This window comes from Cervus elaphus, chromosome 3 (assembly GCF_910594005.1).
Source record: "Cervus elaphus chromosome 3, mCerEla1.1, whole genome shotgun sequence".
NCBI classification, from domain to species: domain Eukaryota; kingdom Metazoa; phylum Chordata; class Mammalia; order Artiodactyla; family Cervidae; genus Cervus; species Cervus elaphus.
Genome location: NC_057817.1, coordinates 10606686 through 10629166, shown reverse-complemented (window position 1 = coordinate 10629166; position 22481 = coordinate 10606686). Strand labels below are relative to the sequence as shown.

Genomic DNA, 22481 nt, shown 5'->3' with positions numbered 1-22481 from the left:
TGGATTAGAATATAAAAAGAGAAAAATTTAAATGGTGATGATTTAGCTATCAGATTATGTATTGATATAAACATAATAGCACCTACTATTTGAAAAGTACGGCTCTAAGCAATTTATGTATTAATTCATATACCTCTCATAGTAAACTTTTGAAGTAGGTGCTATTATTGTCCTCATTTTCCAGAGGAATTTGTGGCATACAGGATGTTATATATATATATATAATGGACTCAACAACAAGCAGCCTACTGGCAGAACTGGATTAATCCCAGACAGTCTGGCTCTAGAGTCTGTACATTGAGCAAAACCACCTTCATGTAAAGTAATATAACATGTTAGAATTTATTTCAAATGCCTTTAATTTTGTAATTCTGATTTTACTTAATTGAATTACAGTTGCTAAATGCATTTGTTTTTATCTCTTCTAGAAATGAAATGCAATGATTTTTAACTCCCATGCCTAACCCATAATCTGTCTTTAAGGCATGGATTCTGTCTTCTTAGAGCCAATTTTGTGCAGCTGTTTATAATTCAATCCTTTGTTATTAGGTGTTTCAACTTTTTCCTAAAAATGAGTGGGAAACAAAGTTGTCCTTCTGCTAACTTGCTGAGAAAAATAAGTAGGCCCTCTTTTCAATAAAAACAGATGTTTTATGTACTTGAACTAGTTTCTTGAAATAGATGATAGCTCAAGTTGATAAAGCTGCCTGTACCTGGAATTAAATGACAAAAGTGTCTTCATACAATCATCTGTTACTGGTAATAGCTTGGGATATGTAGAAAAACTTCAGATAAATCACGTCAGATAAGATTTTAGAAGTACAGTTGAGTCACTCTCTTTCTTTCCATGTATGACTTAATATACTGACCATATTTAGTCAACTGTTTAAAGTCAGCAAGTCCTGTATCTCTTAATGTGCTGCATGTGTTAGCTTTTGATTTTGTTAGCAACAATATTTTTATGGGCATGCCTGCCAGTTTCTTGTGTATGCTTTGTAAATGTTCAGGAGAACACTGAACAATTTACACCACAAACTTGAGATTCATTTATAATTTATGTGTTATTGACGGTGTTTTAGCTTTTGATTTATATTGAAACATTTCAGAAACAGGTAAAGAAAGGCACAAGTGGAGTTAATATTAACAGCTTTAGGTATTTTTGTTGATGTTTCTTACCTTATACTGACCTTAAAAACAAACATGTAAAATAAAAATCAGCAACATTTCATTTATTGAGAAATAACTTTTTATATTTTTTCAAAGAGCTAGGGTAGTCACCTTCTTAAAATGGAGAAACTTTAAAAATTAGTCATTTGTTCTTAGACTCTTCTATCTTCAGTGTCAAAGAATTACTCATAAGATGGCAAATAAGACCCTGTTCTGGATCCTGCCTTTATCTTCCCCATATGTGACTTTGTATCTTCATAAATCAAAAAGTCTTTGTTACTGGTTAATATGTTAAACTCATGTGTAGAGCCTCCTCCGGGAAATATTCCATGATGACAGCCGTTCTTCCTTTTCTTAGCTTTCATAATAAATATACAGCCATTTATAGATATATATATATATATTTATATATATATTTATTATATTCCTTTTGATATTATTATTTACTTGTGTATTTGAATGCCATACTACATGGTGAGCTTCTTGAGAATGCTCTTTGACTGAATAAAATAACACAAATATCTTTGTCTTCCAGGAAGAATATAATGATTATAATTTAATCTTAACCTTTCTCTTTAACTGTTTTCATAGAAATCACTTCTCTACATTCTCTCCCTGAATAATTTCAAGCTCCATTATCTTAATTATTACCTTAATGCAGGTAATTCCCAAATTATATTTTCATCCCACATTTGTTTTTAAGCTCTAGATTTGCATATACAGTTGGCCCCTGGAAATGCATGATTAGAAATTCAGCGTATCCAAAGCTAAAATCATCTTTCTTCCTCCAACTTGTTTTTCATGCCTGTGGTGTTTATTTTCATGAATGACCTCCTCCTGTTCCTCACCCTTCATGTCCAATCTTTAATTAAGCCTTTTATGTTTACTCCTAAGCTACTCTTGTAATATATATTCATTCTGAATAACTGTAGCTCAGGTCAGGCTTTTCCCTCTTCATACTGTTTCCAGTCATCTTCCTGAAATACTAATCTGATCATGTTAACCCTCTGCTTATAAACTCTGAGTAGCTTTTTCAAACATCATCTTCCTGAAACTCTACAGTGTTTTCTTCTACTTGTCCCCACTACTGAATTTAGCACTATTACTGATATAAATGTTGCAGGTTTTCTTGATGAGTAGAATAGAAAGTAGATCAAAAGCTACCTCTAATGTCAAATCCTGTCATCTTTGCCTTATGTTCAGATCTTTTACCTGCAATATATTCAGACCTTTTAGCACCTAGACCTTTTAGCACCTAGACCTTTTAGCACCTAGCCTTACTCTGTCTTGTAGTTTGCAGATACTATATACCGTTCGCATGACTTGCTCTTCTGTTGTTCCATGCATTTTTAAAACTCATAGTGCATCTACTCAGTGACATTCTAGTGGAATTGAACAACTCCTATGCAGTCTTCAGAATCTTGCTCAAATGTATATTCTTATGAGACCTATATGGACCATCTTAATCACACGATCTCTTTATGTTCCCAAGGATATTTTAGTACTTCCTACCCACTGCTATTATGCCCTTATGTAATCATTGTTGTTTATGAACTAGCATTCTATACTAATGTGATTTTTTTCTATTCTTTTGGCATTGGCATATGTACTTTTTAGCATATATAATTTGAAGAGTAGCCAGAGGAATTAAGGATAGTTAAAAAAAATATGTGAGAATTTGGGCGGCAGGGAAAACTCATAATATTTAAAGAGTTATCAGTTAAAAGAGATTCCATTTGATACTTGGAACCTCAGGAGGCAGGAGTTTTTTTATATTATTTATTTATTTTTTAAATTTGTTAATTTTTTAATTGAAGGATAATTGCTTTACAGAATTTTGTTGTTTTCTGTCAGACATCAACTTGATAGCATGTACAATTTAGGAAAAGATAAATGTTTTATACTGAAGATAATGCACAGTAAGTTTTTAATACATGCTAGTTCTTTTTAAAATTGAAGCATAATTTACATATAATAAAGTATACAGCATATAATTCAGTGAATTTTTACATTCGTACTTGCCTTTATAAAAATCAGAAAGCTGGGGAACATTTTCAGTCTTCCCAGAAGCTCCCTCATGCTCCTCCCATTATTTCCCCACAGAGTTAACCGTGATTCTGAGCTTTATAACTGGAGATTAGTTTTGCCTGGAAATTCACAGTCTGTACCCTTTGTGTCTGCCTTTTTTCACTCAGTTATGTCTGAGAGGATTATATATGTTGTTGAAGGTAGCATTAGTTTGTTCTTTTTGCATTGATGTATAGGATTCTGTTACATGAATATAATCTCCCCATATACACATACATCCCACCCCATTTATTTAACAATACTATAACTTGAGTAGATACTGTCAAATGGTTTTCTAAAGGGGTTATATGAATTTTACACTTTTACCAGCAGTTTGGTATTTTTCCTTATTACAACACAATAGATTTAATATTTTTCATTTAAGAACCAAGGCTTAGATTTTCTTTTTATGTAAGCATTGCCTATTATACACATTTTGAAAATAAAGAAAAATTTAAAGAATAAAAATTATTCATAGTCTCACAACCAGTGATAAGGACTATTTTATTACATATTCTTCTAATCCTTTGTGTACTTTTTAAAGTAAAAATATTATCAGGCAAACTATTCTACATCTTTTTAAAGAAACTTTTATGTTGTGAGCATTTCTCATACCTCTTACTATAATGTCTTTTTTTTTTTTTTTTTTTTTTTACTATTTTTTTTTTTTTTACTATAATGTCTTATTTGAAATTTTCTCCATTTTAAAAAAAATCATATTTGTATTAAACGCATTTATCAGGTAGGGTTTTATATTTTTATAGCAGTGATAAACATCAGAAGACTGTTTTGGCGCCTATAGGAATTGAGAGGTTGAAAGAGAGAATAGCATTTAGTATCTTTTCCCAAGGAAAATTAATGATTAAACTTATAAATAGGTCTAATATTATTTAAGTCACTGTGAGTCGTTAGCTATCTCAAATAACATTTTATAAACTACTTCCTAATGCAGTAAAATTTGGATGTTTCTTCTCTTGTTATCAGACAGCTGCGGTCCTCACATTTCTCCTACCCTTTAACCACTGCTCCTTGAAAAACACAGTTCTTTTCCCAAGCAGTGTATTCTCAAACTTTATGTGAATGTTGCTTATATACTCATTTACCATTTGCTATATGTACTATTTGGGCACTTTGGGATCTTGCCAACTTGTTCCAAATGGAAGAATCATGAATATATAAGAATTTAAATATGTCAGGGAATTTTAAAGATATATAACCCACCGACTTCTTTCCTCCACCTGAAAGACAAAGCCCTAAAAGATTAAATTACTTGTTCCCAGCTACAGTATTTGTGGCAGAGCTAGAACTGGAGCCCACATCCAACACCTGTCAGAATTTTCCCGCTTCAGGTGTGAAGTACTTTGTACTTAGTGCTTTTCTTGACACTAACTTTGTCTTTTTCCCCCAAGGAAGAAGTACTAAAAGTGTTTTTCTTTGTGTCTGTGATAGGTAAAGGAAAATTGTTTTGCTTACACAGCAAGCACTTATTAAGTGCCTGTGGTGTGTTGTGGTTAGTCGCTCAGTGGTGTCTGACTCCGTGTAACCCCATGCACTGTAGCCCACCAGGCTGCTCTGTCCATGGGGATTCTCCAGGACAAGAATACTGGAGTGGATTACCATGCCCTTCTCCTGGGGATCTTCCCAACCCAGGAATTGAACCTAGGTCTCCTGGATTGCAGGTGGATTCTTTACTAGCTAAGCTACCAGGGAAGCCCTGTTTAGTGCCTAGAATGTATGATATCCTGTTTCAGAAACTGCAAATAGATGAGAAATAGTTGATGAAATAGGAACATCTGTCAACATGGTGTTAAGCGTGGAAGGAGCTTATTTTTGGGAATCTGAACATCTGTGATAGAATTTCAGCTCTATCATTTCCCATCTCTGTGGCTTATTCAGCCTACTTAATTAATCTCTTTGAATCTTAGCTTTCTTGTTCATTTATTCATGTATGGAGCCCTTACCACATGCAAAGAATAATATAAAGTGCTGGGGATACAGAATTATGAAGGACTTCAAAAGAAACGTGTTTCTGTGGTTTGTACATATTACTATTTACAATTTGTTGTTTAGTCACTGAGTCGTGTCTGACTCTTTTGTGACCCCATGGACTGTAGCCCACCAGGCCCCTCTGTCCATGGAATTCTCCAGGCAAGAATACTGGAGTAGGTTGCCTTTCTTTCTCTAGGGGCTCTTCCTGACCCAGGGATTGAACCCATGTCTCCTGCATTGACAGGCAGATTCTTGACCACTGAGCCACCAGGGAAGGTTAAAATGGAGGACTTTATGTATTTATTGATTCATTTTAAATGAGTTAAAGCGGTGCTTTACCTCTGTTAAGTAAATGACATTTTTAAAGTAACTAATTCGTTTACTCCTGAAAACTTCAATTTATCATTAGTAATAAATACTGTTAGTTGTTTTGACAGACCTACTTTGCTCATTTTCAAGAAAGTTTCTGCCACAGCCCAAGCTAGACTAACTATAAGTTGTCGTTTAAGTAAAAGTCATATTCCATTGTAGCCTGTATGGGAAAAAAACCTAAAAAAGAGTGGCTATATGTATAACAGCGGCCGTGTGCAGAGCAGCGGCTGTATGTAGAACAGAACAGCGGCTGTGTGTAGTGCGGCAGCTGTATGTGTAAGTTTGCTGTACACCTGAAATGAACACAACCTTGTAAATACACCCCAATAAAATTATTTTAGAAAATGATATTCCATGGAAAAAGTGACTAGATCAGCTTGCAAATTACACAGGTATTTTTTTTCAGGGCAGTCATTATACTTGGAAGAAACCTTGATGCATGTTTCTTGTCTTGTTTCACAAAATATTTAAAAGATGTATGTTTGAGTCAAAATTTAATATGATTTATAGTTTTCACTGCATTGTCAGGGACATTTATAAGTAAAAATTGCTTGGGGGAAAAAATAAACCTGTGAATGTATAGTTGTGAATACAATGACAATAGAGTGCTATGTTTTCTTTTTTCTTCCACTGCCTTGGTTTGTGCTTAGACACAAGCATGTTTACAACCAGCGCTTTTGCACCATCAAGTGCACATGTCAACATAGTGTAAAGGGGAAATGCCATCTTATTATTATTATGAAAATAGTTTTGATCTTGTCAACTCCCTGAAAGGATCCCTCTTCCCTCATCAGATGAAGTTTTGGGAACCACTGCTGTAAAGTATATTATTGGTCCTTAATTATAACGCTTTGACTGTTTCCGTGTTGGCAGGGACTTGTTTTGTCATGGGATTGGCGTAAGGAGTCTGGTCCCATACAGTATTGTTGTGTGTGTCAGAGCAAGTACTGTTAAAATTTAGTTAGTGCCATTTTCCTGCTTGACAGCAATACAGTCAAGATAGCAGCAGACTGCCTTTTAGAACATATTTGTTATAAAAGCTCCAGAATAGGAATTTTATTCTGTTGATGTGTTATTGGGAGTATTGATTCAAAGTTTTTCTGATCCTGATTTCTGTTTTGTTTTTAGGCTTGCATTGATGACAATGTTGATATGGTGAAGTTTCTGGTAGAAAATGGAGCAAATATTAACCAACCTGATAATGAAGGCTGGATACCTCTGCATGCAGCTGCTTCCTGTGGATATCTTGATATTGCAGAGTAAGCTAGTGCTATGTTTATTTTTATCCAAATACTTTTGTAGAGACTTGAGATTTTATATAAATTATTATAGATACATGAGAAAACTGTTATATTACCTTAATTGATAAAAATTATTCTTCCCAGGAAAGAGAATAAGTGGATTGTGGGAATCCAGATATTGTCTCTTGGTGTGAGGTCATCTTCTTGTCTCCCTCCTGTCTTTGACTTTAATACTTTGAACTAATATGAGTAATTCTTCTCTTGAGTACATGTAGAGTGTTGTCAGATGACTCAAGGTTAATATTAGGTTGGTGCAAAAGTAATTGCAGGTTTGCATTGTTGAATTTTGCTCTTTAATATTGGAATACATTTCTAAATAAATGTGGTCATGTTATACATTTTAATGCTTATTTCTTGCTATATGTTTTTTCGCTAGTGACTTACTACTTGCTGTTTATATTTATTTTAGACTAGGGAAATTATGTTAGACAAAAAGCAAATTTGAGCAATTCCTCTTACTCAAGTTCCAAATGCGTCGTAGAACAGCAGAGACCGCTCACGGCATCAGCAGCACGTTTGGCCCAGGAATCACTAACCAGTGTAGAGCGCAGCAGTGGCTCAAGGACTTTTCAAAGGAGATGACAGCCTTGAAGATAGAGCGCGGTGGCTAGTCATTGGAAGTTGACGACAGCCAATTTGAGAGCAGTCACCAAAGCTGATCCTCTTACAACTACACAAAAAGTTGCCAAAGAACTCAGCATCAACCATTCTACAGTAATTTGGCATTTGAAGCAAATTCAGTTCAGTTCAGTCGCTCAGACGTGTCTGACTGTTTGTGACCCTACGGACTGCAGCACGCCAGGCTTCTCTGTCCATCACCAACTCCTGGAGCTTGCTCAAACTCATGTCCATCGAGTCACTGATGCCATCCAACCATCTCATTCTCTGTCATCTCCTTCTCCTCCTGCCTTCAATCTTTCCCAGCATCAGGGTCTTTTCCAGTGAGTCAGTTCTTCACATCAGGTGGCCAAAGTATTAGAACTTCAGCTGAAAGCAAATTGGAAAGGCAAAAAAGCTCAGTAAGTGGGTGCCTCATGAGCTGACTCCGTATCAAAAAAAATCATCGTAATCCCCTACCATTGCAACAAAAAAGAATAAAATACTTAGGAATAAATCTACCTAAGGAGACAAAAGAGCTGTGTACAGAAAACTTTAAGACACTGATGAAAGAAATCAAAGATGATATAAACAGATAGAGAGATATTCCATGCTCCTGTGTTGGAAGAATCAATATTGTTAAAATGACTATACTGTCAAATTCTATCTGCAGATTCATTGTTATCCCTATCAAATTGCCAATGGCATTTTTCACAGAACTAGAACAAAAACATCTCACAATTCATATGGAAACACAGAAGATCCCAAATAGCCAAAGCAATCTTGAGAAAGAAGAATGGAGCTGGAGGAATCAACCTTTCTGATTCTAGACTGTACTACACAGCTACAGTCATCAAGACACTATGGTACTGGCACAAAAACAGAAATATAGACCAATGGAACAAGATAGAAAACCCAGAGATGAACCCATACCACTATGGATACCTTATCTTTTGGCAAATGAGGCGAGAATATACAGTGGGGCAAAGATAAACTCTTCAGTAAGTGGTACTGGGGAAACTGGACAGCTACATGTAAAAGAATGTCATACACAAAGATAAACTCAAGATGGAATAAAGACCTAAATGTAAGACCAGAAACTGTAAAACTCTTAGAGGAAAACTTAGAACACTCTATGACATAAATCACAGCAAGATCTGTGACCCACTTCCTAGAGTAATGGAAATAAAAACAAAAATAAATAGGTGGAACCTAATTAAATTTGAAAGCTTTTGTACAACAAAGGAAACTACAAATAAGGTGAAAAGACAAACCCCCAGAATGGCAGAAAATAATAGCAAATGAAAAAAACTGACAAAGGATTAATTTCCAAAATATACAAGCAGCTCATACAATTCAATACCAGAAAAACAAACAGTCGAATCAAAAAGTGGACAAAAGATTTAAACAGACAAAGTTGCTCGACATCGCTCATTATTCAGGTCAGTTCAGTCACTCAGTCGTGTCCAACTCTTTGTGACCCCATGAATCGCAGCACACCAGGCTTCCCTGTCCATCACAAACTCCCGGAGTTCACTCAAACTCGTGTCCATTGAGTTGGTGATGTCATCCAGCCATCTCATCCTCTCTCGTCCCCTTCTCCTGCCCCCAATCCCTCCCAGCATCAGGGTCTTTTCCAGTGAGTCAGCTCTTCTAATGAGGTAGCCAAAGTACTGGAGTATCAGCTTCAGCATCAGTCCTTCCAATGAACATCCAGGACTGATCTCCTTTAGGATGGACTGGTTGGATCTCCTTTCAGTCCAAGGACCTCTCAAGCGTCCTCTCCAACACCACAGTTCAAAAGCATCAAGTTTTTGGCGCTCGGCTTTCCTCACAGTCCAACTCTCACATCCATACATGACCACTGGAAAAACCATAGCCTTGACTAGACGGACCTTTGTTGGCATCGCTCACTATTAGAGAAATGCAAATTAAAACAACAATGAGATACCACCTCATACCAGTCAGAATGGCCATCATCAAAAAAATCTACAAACAGTTAATGCTGGAGAGGGTATGGAGAAAAGGGAATACGCACTGTTGGTGGGAATGTAAATTGATACAGCCTCTGTGGAGATCAGTATGGAGATTCCTTAAAAAAAAAAAAAAAAGAATAAAATTACCATATGGCACAACAATCCCAGTGTTGTTATTGTTGTTCAGTCGCTAAGTCATGTCTGAATCTCTGGAACCCCATGGACTGCAGCACGCCAGGCTTCCCTGTCCCTCACCATCTCCCGGAGTTTGCTCAAGGGCATGTCCATTGAATTGGTGCTGCCATCCAACCATCTCATCCTCCGTCACCCTCTTCTCCTTCTGCCTTCAGTCTTTCCTGGCATCAGGGTCTTTTCCAGTGAGTTGGCTCTTTGCATCAGCTCAACAAAGTATTGGGGCTTCAGCTTCTACATCAGTCCTTCCAGTGAATATTCAGGGTTGATTTCCTTTAGGATTGACTGGTTTGATCTCCTTGCTGTACAAGGGACCCTCGAGAGTCTGTGGGTACATATATACAGTGGAATATTATGCAGCCACAAAAAGGAACACATCTGAGTCCATGCTAATGAGGTGGATGAAGCTAGAGCCTATTACACAGAGTGAGGTAAGTCAGAAAGAGAAAAGCAAATATTGTTTATTAACCCATCTATCTGGAATCTGGAAAGATGGTACTAATAAACCTTTTTGCAGGGCAGCAGTGGAGGTGAAGACGTAGAGAACAGACTTATGAACATGGGGTAGGGAGGAGGTAAAAAAGAGAGCGGGATAAATGGAGAGAGTAGTCTGGAAACACTAACATATGTAAAGTAGATAGCCAGTGGGGAATTTGCTGTATGACTCAGGAAACTCCAGCCAGGGCTCTGTGATGCCTGTGGGCTGGGATGGGGTGGGAGGCGAGAATGAGGTCCAAGAGGGAGGGAACATTCAGATACCTAGGGCTGATTCAGGTTGATGTATGGCAGAAACCAGTACAATGTTGTAATTATCCTTCAGTTAAAAATATATAATGTATTCAATGCAATCTCTCTCAAGCTACCAACGGTATTTTTCACAGAACTAGACCAAAGAATTTCACAATTTGTATGGAAATACAAAAAACCTCGAATAGCCAAAGTAATCTTGAGAAAGAAGAATGGAACTGGAGGAATCAACCTGCCTGACTTCAAGCTCTACTGCAAAGCCACAGTCATCAAGACAGTATGGTACTGGCACAGAGACAGAAATATAGATCAATGGAACAGAATAGAAAGCCCAGAGATAAATCCACGAACCTATGGACACCTTATCTTCGACAAAGGAGGCAAGGATATACAGTGGAAAAAAGACAACCTCTTTAACAAGTGGTGCTGGGAAAACTGGTCAACCACTTGTAAAAGAATTAAACTAGAACACTTTCTAACTCCATACACAAAAATAAACTCAAAATGGATTAAAGATCTAAATGTAAGACCAGAAACTATAAAACTCCTAGAGGAGAACATAGGCAAAACGCTCTCCAACATAAATCACAGCAGGATCCTCTATGACCCACCTCCCAGAATATTGGAAATAAAAGCAAAAATACACAAATGGGACCTAATTAAACTTAAAAGCTTTTGCACAACAAAGGAAACTATAAGTAAGGTGAAAAGACAGCCCTCAGATTGGGAGAAAATAATAGCAAATGAAGAAACAGACAAAGGATTAATCTCAAAAATATACAAGCAACTCCTGAAGCTCAATTCCAGAAAAATAAATGACCCAATCAAAAAATGGGCCAAAGAACTAAATAGAGATTTCTCCAAAGAAGACATACAGATGGCTAACAAACACATGAAAAGATGCTCAACGTCACTCATTATTAGAGAAATGCAAATCAAAACCACAATGAGATACCATTACACGCCAGTCAGGATGGCTGCTATCCAAAAGTCTACAAGCAATAAATGCTGGAGAGGGTGTGGAGAAAAGGGAACCCTCTTACACTGTTGGTGGGAATGCAAACTAGTACAGCCGCTATGGAGAACAGTGTGGAGATTCCTTAAAAAACTGGACATAGAACTGCCATATGACCCAGCAATCCCACTTCTGGGCATACACACTGAGGAAACCAGATCTGAAAGAGACACGTGCACCCCAATGTTCATCGCAGCACTGTTTATAATAGCCAGGACATGGAAGCAACCTAGATGCCCATCAGCAGACGAATGGATAAGGAAGCTGTGGTACATATACACCATGGAATATTACTCAGCCATTAAAAAGAATTCATTTGAATCAGGTCTAATGAGATGGATGAAACTGGAGCCCATTATACAGAGTGAAGTAAGCCAGAAAGATGAAGAACATTACAGCATACTAACACATATATATGGAATTTAGAAAGATGGTAATGATAACCCTATATGCAAAACAGAAAAAGAGACACAGATGTACAGAACAGACTTTTGGACTCTGTGGGAGAAGGCGAGGGTGGGATGTTTCGAGAGAACAGCATGAATATTATCTATAGTGAAACAGATCACCAGCCCAGGTTGGATGCATGAGACAAGTGCTCGGGCCTGGTGCACTGGGAAGACCCAGAGGAATCGGGTAGAGAGGGAGGTGGGAGGGGGGATCGGGATGGGGAATACATGTAACTCCATGGCTGATTCATGTCAATGTAAGACAAAACCCACTGCAATGTTGTGAAGTAATTAGCCTCCAACTAATAAAAATAAATGAAAAAAAAAAAAAAAGTTTTTTAAAAGTTGTTATTTTGAAGTGTTGTCTTCTCTTACTCTACTCAACAACAGTGAACCATTTCTCATTCATATTGTGATGTATGATGAAAAGTGGATTTTATACAACAACCAGCTCAGGGGTTGTACTGAGAAGAAGCTCCAAAGCACTTCCCAAAGTCAAACTTGCACCCAAAAAAGGTCACAGTCACTGTTCGGTGGTCTGCTGCCCCTCTGATCCACTACAGCTTTCTGAATCCTGGCGAAACCATTACATCTGAGAAATATGCTCAGCAAATTGATGAGATGCACTGAAAACTTCAGTGCCTGCAGCCAGCACCGGTCAATAAAATGGGCAAAATTCTTCTCCAGGACAACACCCGATCACACTTTTCACACCAGTGCTTCAAAAGTTGAAGGAATTGGGCTATGAAGTTTGCCTCATCTGCCATATTCACCTGACGTCTTGCCAACCGACTACCACTTCTTCAAACATCTTGACAACTTTTTGCAGGGAAAATGCTTCCACAACCAGCAGGAAGCAAAAAATGCTTTCCAAGAGTTTGTCGAATCGCAAAGCATGCAATTTTATGCTAAAGGAATAAATTTGTTTCTCATTGGCAAAAAATATGTTGATTGTAGTGGTTCCTATTTTGATTAATAAAGATTTGTTTGAGTCTAGGTATAATGATTTAAAATTTAACATCCAAAACCGCAATTATTTTTCACTAATCTTAATATTTAACAATCTAGTCTATCCCTACGTAATCATTAATTGTTAGGGGAAATTAACAATAGTTCTGAATTATGTTGCTTTGCTAAAAAGAGAATATGATACATAGTTCTCCAGTTATTCACTGTATTTATGCTTAGTTTTTATTGTTTTCTAAAAATATCAAAAATAGACACTGTATTCTTCTGTTCAGTTCAGTTGCTCAGTCGTGTCCAACTCTTTGCAACCCCTTAGATTGCAGCACACCAGGCCTCCCTGTCCATCACCAACTCCTGGAACTTGCTCAAACTCATGTCCTTCAAGTTGGTGATGCCATCCAACCATGTCATCCTCTGTCGTCCCCTTTTCCTGCCTTTAATCTTTCCCAGCATCAGGGTCTTTTCCAATGAGTCATTTCTTCGCATCAGATGACCAGAGTATTAAGAGTTTCAGCTTCAGCATCAGTCCTTCTAGTGAATATCCTAAAAGTTGATTTCCTTTAGGATTGACTAGTTTGATCTCCTTGCAGTCCCAAGGGACTCTCAAGAGTCTTCTCCAACACCACGATTCAAAAGCATCAGTTCTTTGGCACTCAGCTTTCTTCACAGTCCAACTCTCACATACATACATGACTACTGGAAAAACCATAGCTTTGACTAGATGGATGTTTGTCAGCAAAGTAATGTCTCTGCTTTCTAATATGCTGTCTAGATTGGTCATAGCTTTTCTTCCAAGGAACAGGCATCTTTTAATTTTAGTTTATTCTTAACTGCCTCTAGCAGTTAGTGAATTAGTGAATTAGTACTTCCCTGCCTCTTGCAGGGAAGTACTTCCTGAGCGAATTTGATTCTTCAAACATTTAACAAGGAAGTATAGATACTCTGACAAAGTAAATTTGTCATTAAGTTATCTTATTTTTTCTTGTTACTATGTATTCAGCACCATAAACATTTTTATTGTCTATCTGCTCACATCAAAGCTTATCAACTAATAAGTATTGAATATGATAGTACTACTCTGAGAGTCCAACTCTCACATCCATACATGACTACTGGAAAAACCATTGCCTTGACTAGACGGACCTTTGTTGGCAAAGTAATGTGTCTGCTTTTTCCAGTATGGACTATAAAGAAAGCTGAGTGCCGAAGAATTGATGCTTTTGAACTGTGGTGTTGGAGAAGACTCTTGAGAGTCCCTTGGACTGCAAGGAGATCCAGCCAGTCCATCCTAAAGGAAATCAGTCCTGAATGTTCATTGGAAGCACTGATGTTGAAGCTGAAACTCCAATACTTTGGCCACCTGTTGCCAAGAGCTGACTCATTTGAAAAGACCCTGATGCTGGGAAAGATTAAAGGCGAGAGGAGAAGGGGCTGAAAGAGGATGAGATGGTTGGATGGCATCACCGACTCAATGGACATGAGTTTGAGTAAACTCCGGGAGTTGGTGATGGACAGGGAGGCCTGGTGTGCTGCAGTCTATGGGGTCTCAAAGAGTTAGACACGACTGAGTGACTGAACTGACTGACTAACTGACTCTGGGAGTCTCTTAGTAATTCTTCATATTCTTCTTTCTTCGTTCATTTCATGCACGTGTATACCCCACCCCATCCTCCCACCCTCCATTCCCTCAGCCATGTGTTTTGGAGATACATTATAACAATTAAAGGGGAAGGTAGTGTTTGGTGAAATGAAAAGTGCTTTAGGAATTAGAAGAGCTGAGCTATTTGAGTTTTATTACTGACTCTAATACTGACTGCACTACATCTTTTGACAATTTGTTTCCTCTTTCTGGGCTTTGATTTCTTCCTGTGTAAAATGAAGGAGTCTCCCTGCCATTGTAAAACAATAGTGGTTATTCATAATTTTAATCATGATATTCAACTTCTTTACTCCTTTCTATTCTTTTCATGCTCAAGAAAGGGCTTGGATTTCATCTTGATGAAGAAAAATAGCTAATGTGTATTTATCTTCAGCTGTCCTTAAATATTTGGTATGTAGGCTCTGGAGTCAACTAAAGTGAATTATGAAGGCTTCCTCAGCCACACTCTAAGGGTATGACCTTGGGCAAGTTGCTTAGTGTTTATAAACTTCCATCTTCTCTATAGAAAGGGATTAATATTTTCTAGGTTTGTTGTGAGGGTTAACTAATGTAACCCACTGAGCAGAGTTCCTGACACATGGTTCCTGAATACTCCATATGTATTAATTTTACATAATATTAATTATGTATTAATTATCTTGTTTATCTTTTCTGGGAAAATGAAAATTCAACTTCTTTCTTCATATGTTCAATCCTTATGTTTCATTTTTTAATTCATGCTTCTGAGTTTGAACGGACAACAATAATTTTTCTGAATAATTTCCAGTTGTTCAGTTCAGTTCAGTCACTCAGTCGTGTCCGACTCTTTGCGAACCCATGAATCACAGCATGCCAGGCCTCCCTGTCCATCACAAACTCCCGGAGTTTACTCAAACTCATGCCCATTGAATCGGTGATGCCATCCAGCCATCTCATCCTCTGTCATCCCCTGCTCCTCCTGCCCCCAATCCCTCCCAGCATCAGGGTCTTTTCCAATGAGTCAACTCTTCCATGAGGTGGCCAAAGTATTGGAGTTTCAACTTCAGCATCAGTCCTTCCAATGAACACCCAGGACTGATCCCCTTCAGGATGGACTGGCTGGATCTCCTTGCAGTGCAAGGGACTCTCAGGAGTCTTCTCCAACACCATAGTTCAGAAACATCAATTTTTCGGTGCTCAGCTTTCTTCACAGTCCAACTCTCACATCCATACATGACCATTGGAAAAACCATAGCCTTGACTAGAGGGCCCTTTGTTGGCAAAGTAATGTCTCTGCTTTTTAATGTGCTATCTAGTTTGGTCATAACTTTCCTTCCAAGGAGTAAGCGTCTTTTAATCACATGGCTGCAATCACCATCTGCAGTGGTTTTGGAGCCCAAAAAAATAGTCTGACACTGTTTCCACTGTCTCCCCATCTATTTCCCATGAGGTGATGGGACCAGATGCCATGATCTTCATTTTCTGAATGTTAGGCTTTAAGCCAACTTTTTCACTCTCCTCTTTCACTTTCATCAAGAGGATTTTTAGTTCCTCTTCACTTTCTGCCATAAGGGTGGTGTCATCTGCACATCTGAGGTTATTGATATTTCTCCCAGCAATCTTGATTCCAGCTTGTGCTTTTTCCAGCCCAGCTTTTCTCATGATGTACTCTGCATGTAAGTTAAATAAGCAGGGTGACAATATACAGCCTTGATGTACTCCTTTTCCTATTTGGAACCAGTCTGTTGTTCCATGTCCAGTTCTAACTGTTGCTTCCTGACCTGCATATAGGTTTCTTAAGAGGCAGGTCAGGTGGTCTGGTATTCCCATCTCTTTCAGAATTTTCTATAGTTCATTGTGATCCACACAGTCGAAGGCTTTGGCGTAGTCAATAAAGCAGAAGTAGATGTTTTTCTTGAACTCTCTTGCTTTTTCAAAGATCCGGCGTATATTGGCAATTTGATCTCTGATTCCTCTGCCTTTTCTAAAACCAACTTGAACATCTGGAAGTTCTCGATTCATGTATTGCTGAAGCCTGGCTTGGAGAATTTTGAGCATTACTTAACTAGAGTGTGAGATGAGTGCAATTGTGCGGTAGTTTGAGCATTCTTTGGGATTGCCTTTCTTAGGGATTGGGATGAAAACTGTCCTTTTCCAGTCCTGTGGCCACTGCCGAGTTTTCCAAATTTGCTGGCATAATGAGTGCAGCACTTTCACAGCATCATCTTTCAGGATTTGAAATAGCTCAACTGGAATTCCATCACCTCCGCTAGCTTTGTTCGTAGTGATGCTTTCTAAGGCCCACTTGACTTCACATTCCAGGATACCCGGCTCTAGGTGAGTGATCACACCATTGTGATTATCTGGGTTGTGGAGATCTTTTTTGTACAGTTCTTATGTGTATTCTTGCCACCTCTTCTCAATATCTTCTGCTTCTGTTAGGTCCATACCATTTCTGTCCTTTATCAAACCCATCTTTGCATGAAATGTTCCCTTGGTATCTCTGATTTTCTTGAAGAGATCTCTAGTCTTTCCCATTCTGTTGTTTTCCTCTATTTCTTTGCATTGATCGCTGACGACGGCTTTCTTATCTCTCCTGGCTATTCTTTGGAACTCTGCATTCAAGTGGGAATATCTTTCCTTTTCTCCTTTGCTTTTCGCTTCCTCTTGTAGACTTGACTGATATCCCATTGTGTCAGTTGGGATGATTTTAGATCCAGGTAATCCTCGGACACGACTGAGTGACTGAACAATAATAAATTGTATCAAACTTAAACTGACCTAAAGAGAAAGGGCAGTAGTTGTACATGATTATACATTAGAGATAGTAGAACAAAGAATGTGAGGTCACAGTTTAGTTTCTAGACAATTAAGAATTTCACATCTGGTCTCTAGCCTGGCAGGAACCTAGTGAGTAGATGAGTGATAGCTCTTCATATTCTGACTCTCTAGTTATCTCACCTTTTCACCCGAGTATTACTTTCAACTTCTCCCTCTTTGAGTGAGGTGGAAATCTTAGGGGAAATGAAAACAGATAGTTTAATAATGCCTCTTCTCTAGAGTGGATTAGAGGAAGAATTAATGAAGTGAATTTGGGGAATATAACGTTAATGGCCAGCTTATGCCTTGTTTTACTATACCTCATGGGTCATGATTTGAAATGTATGCATTAGCATCATTCTTTCTTGAGGGGTACCGAACTGGCCGTGTATTCTTGCCACCTCTTCTTAGTATCTTCTGCTTCTGTTAGGTCCATACCATTTCTGTCTTTCATTGAGCCCATCTTTGCATGAAATGTTCCCTTGATATCTCTAATTTTCTTGAAGAGATCTCTAGTCTTTCTCATTCTGTTGTTTGCCTCTATTTCTTTGCACTGATCACTAAGGAAGGCTTTCTTATCTATTCCTGGAATGTGAAGTCAAGTGTGCCTTAGGAAGCATCACTATGAACAAACCTAGTGGAGGTGATCGAGTTCTAGTTGAGCTATTCCAAATCCTAAAAGATGATGCTGTGAAAGTCTTGCACTCATTATGCCAGCAAATTTGGAAACTCTACAGTGGCCACAGGACTGGCAAAGGTCAGTTTTCATTCCAATCCCAAAGAAAGGCAATGCAAAAGAATGCTCAAACTACCGCACAGTTCCACTCATCTCACACGCTAGTAAAGTAATGCTCAAAATTCTCCAAACCAAGCTTTAGCAATAGGTGAACTGTGAACTTCCAGATGTTCAAGCTGGTTTTAGAAAAGGCAGAGGAACCAGAGGTCAAATTGCCAACACTGACTGGATCATCAAAAAAGCAAGAGAGTTCCAGAAAAACATCTGTTTCTGCTTCATTGACTATTCCAAAGCCTTTGACTGTGTGGATCACAACAAACTGGAAAGTTCTGAAAGAGATGGGAATACCAGACCACCTGACCTGCCTCTTGAGAAACCTGTATGCAGGTCAGGAATCAACAATTAGAACTGGACATGGAACAACAGACTGGTTCCAAGTAGGAAAAGGAGTACGTCAAGTCTGTATATTGTCACCCTGCTTATTTAACTTATATGCAGAGTACATCATGAGAAACGCTGGGCTGGAAGAAGCACAAGCTGGAGTCAAGATCGCCGGGAGAAATATCAATAAGCTCAGATGACAGATGCAGATGATACCGCCTTTATGGCATAAAGTAAAGAAGGACTAAAAAGCCTCTTGGTGAAAGTAAAAGAGGACAGTGAAAACGTTGGCTTAAAACTCAACTTTCAGAAAACTAAGATCATGGCATTTGGTCCCATCACTTCATGGGAAATAGATGGGGAAACAGTGACAGACTTTTATTTTTGGGGGGTGGGGCTTCAAAATCACTGCAGGTGGTTACTGCAGACATGAAATTAAAACGTGCTTACTCCTTGGAAGAAAAGCTGTAACCAACCTTGACAGTATATTAAAAAGCAGAGACATTACTTTGCCAACAAAGGTCTGTCTAGTCAAAGCTGTGGTTTTTCCAGTAGTCATGTATGGATGTGAGAATTGGACTATAAAGAGGGCTGAGCACTGAAGAATTGATGCTTTTGAACTGTGGTGTTTGAACTGTTGGTGTTCAGAGTCCTTTGAACTGCATGGAGAGCCAGTCAGTCCATCCTAAAGGAAACCAGTCCTGAATATTCATAGGAAGGACTGATGCTGAAGCTGAACTCCAATACCTTGGCCACCTGATGAGAACTGATTCATTTGAAAAGACGCTGATGCTGGGAAAGATTGATGGTTGGAAGAGAATGGGACGACAAAGGATGAGGTGGTTGGATGGCATCACTGACTCAATGGACATGAGTTTAAGTAAACTCTGGGAGCTGGTGATGGACAGGGAGGCCTGGCATGCTGCAGTCCATGGTGTCGCAAGAGTCAGACACGACTGAACGGAACTGAACTGAATTGGCAGTGTTATGCTCTGAATCATGTCCCCACAAGATTCATGTGTTGACGGCCTAACCTCAGAATATAGGAATGTTACTGTATATATGGAGTCTTTTAAGAGATGATGAGGCCCTTATCATCTCTTAACCTGAGGCCCTTAGGGTGGGCCTTAATCCAATCTTACTGTATCTTTTTGAGATTAAATTTGGACACAAAAAATGACATCAAGGACTTGCACACAGAAAAGATAGCAAAGAAGACACCACTGCTAGAAGGTGGCCATCTGTAAGCTAAACTTAGGAGAGATACTTCAGTAGAAGCCAAACCTGCCAACACCTTGATCTTGACCTTCTCACCTCTAGAACTATGAGAAAATGAATTTCTATTGTTTGATCCAGTTTGTCTATGGTATTTTGTTATGGTAATGCTAGCAGTCTAATTGTAGAAGGCAATGGCACCCCACTCCAGTTCTCTTGCCTGGATAATCCCATGGACAGAGGAGCCTGGTGGACTGCAGTCCATGGGGTCGCTGGGAGTCAGACCCAACTGAGTGACTTCACTTTCGCTTTTCACTTTCACGCATTGGAGAAGGAAATGGCAACCCACTCTAGTGTTCTTACCTTGGAGAATCCCAGGGACGGGGGAGCCTGGTGGACTGCCATCTGTGGGGTCACACAGAGTCGGACACGACTGAAGCGACTTAGCAGCAGCAGTCTCCTATAGGCAGTATAAAATTCTCACTGTTGCATCAAGGTGTTCTTCCCTAAAATTTATAGTTCGATGTCATTAGACTGTAGAGTAAAAACAAAATTATATATGACTTTTGTACATACTTGAACGATTATGGAGTCCAAGAAAATGTATTCAATTTAGTGTTCCAGTCTAAGATGATCAGTTAATTATAACTAGCCAATAACTATAACTGGATTATACATTTAAGTTATTGTGTACAAAGCATTGAAAATCAAATCCTGTGACTTGGCTTTCAATAACCACGAAATAGTAATGAATAAAAGAAAGAATAGATGAAAGAATAATCATATGAAAGCGTAGTTCTTTTTTATAGCTGAAACATTTTTGTAAAGGAAACTTGGCTTCATGTCTACTATTTGGTTACCCCTAGTACAAGTTTTATATGAAGTCAGGATATATTCTTTATTCTTTCCCTTTATGCTACTGGTTTTTAAAATAGTCAGTTGGTTTACTTACCTTCAGAAAGAAGTAGTTTATTTTGTGTGTGTGTGTGTGTGTGTGTGTGATTTAAGTAACTTGAGGAGTGCATGCATTTAAGCATACTTGATGTATTTCAATGTATTGCAGTTATTATCCTTATTGATTAGCAAATTGTTCCATCTTTGCTCAACAAGAGTCTCTTCATGTTGGCTTCTAAGACCTTGAGATATGACCCAGTAAAGTGATTTTTAAAAGCTTCATTGCTCTTTAGTAGTATAAAAATGTTCCAGACACATGTTTTATATTTCTGGAATTGCCATTTCTCTGAAGAAACCTGTCCCTTTTATACTGGATTGGTCATTCTTTCAAATTCAGCACCCACAGGGTATCTTTCCTTAAACTCTTCTCTTTTATCTGTATTTTCTTTCTCCCTTCATTGCCAGGAACTATAGAATTAAAATAATACATAAATACTAATTTGCTTCATTGTATATTACACATACATTAGACTGCTTGTAACTGTACCGCCAATAATAATAAGTACTGAAAGCAGCTTGAAGTTTGGGATTTGTTTTTGGTTTTGTTTTCTGACAGGAGTGAGGAGGGTGACATATCTTTTTGTCCCTATGGTATCCCAGTTGGAGTATACCATGGAATCACTGTGTGTGCTGCAGTCCCTTGGAACAGTACCTTTCTGTGTGGCTCTGATACTAACTGTGTATACCATTATGTTAATTGTTTCTTTCTTAGAGTTTGTTTTTTAATTTTGTTTGACAATTTACATAAAACACCAGGTTCTAATGGCAGTTACCACCCTATTTCCTATAGGTAACATTTTTAAATTTTATATTTTATCCCAGTTTCTGTTTTTTTTTCCCCCCAGTTTGTGTTTTAATGTGAGCATTATTCCACCTTTGTAGATAAATGAAAAATTATTATACACTATTTCTCCACTTTGCTCTTTTCACTTAACAGTCTCTCCTGGAGACTGCTATGTAGTGGGATATAGAGATATTTCTCATTGCTCTCTTTAGATTTAGTATTCATACTCCATTGTACAGTGTCATTGTGGTTAATTCAGCTTGTCCTTCTTGATTGACCAATGAATGTTATTTATTTGAATGACTATAACCTTTTCCTTGGCATTGTCTTTGTTTTTCTTCTTGCAAATTAGAATTTTTGTTTATGTGAAAAATATTTCATAGTTGAATAATAAAACTTAAATGATTTGTTTTATTAACATCTTGGTTATTGATATGATTATAATCTTTTAAATTTCATCACTGCATTTTTTAGGCTTCCACCACAGATACTTAAGGAATGCTTTTATCTCAAGCAGCTCTAGTGTTTGCATTAAAATTTTTCAATAATAGAGAAAATTAGCCCTGTGTTAGGCTAGTATTCTGTTGTTTCATAGCATATAGAATGAAATGTTGATTAATTAGTGCATTTAATATATTTTCCTTCATGTTTGGAGTAGTTTTGAAGACACTGCTGTTGAAGATTTCATATCATCATAAAATACTGATGATGACATTCAGTGACATTTTCATGGTCTTATTTACAGCATGGAAAAAGTTTCATTAGTTTTGTCATTTGATCATTAAAGAATCAACTATTTAAGGATATAACTTTTTATATATTGTAGTGGCTTGTTTATATCATGTCTTTTCTTCTTCATTATAACCTTTATCATAAATATCCAACAGAATCCTCAAGACTTCTCTTTGCTTATCTTTCAAGATATATTCAGTATCTAACTATTTCATCACCTCTTTCCTTTCTCCCTGATCCTGGACACTGTTGTTCTTCACTGGAATTATTGCAGTTGGAATCATTCTAGCCATCACCATCTTCTTCCCCCCATCTATTTTCTGCACAGCAGCTAGAATGATCCTTGTAAGATATTGTAAATGAAATAGCATCACATTTTATTCAAAGCACTTCACCCTCCAGT

The 22481-nt window shown here is 37.9% G+C and overlaps 1 protein-coding gene across 5 annotated transcripts in view; it reads left to right on the top strand.

Annotated features, from left to right (window-relative positions):
* Positions 1-22481, top strand: part of PPP1R12A (protein phosphatase 1 regulatory subunit 12A) — a 161186-nt gene that overhangs the window by 52484 nt on the left and 86221 nt on the right. For all 5 annotated transcript variants that reach the window (XM_043880279.1, XM_043880294.1, XM_043880303.1 and 2 more), the window contains exon 2: positions 6724-6854. In XM_043880279.1, coding sequence (XP_043736214.1) covers positions 6724-6854 — 131 coding nt within the window. The remainder of the gene's footprint in view (positions 1-6723; positions 6855-22481) is intronic.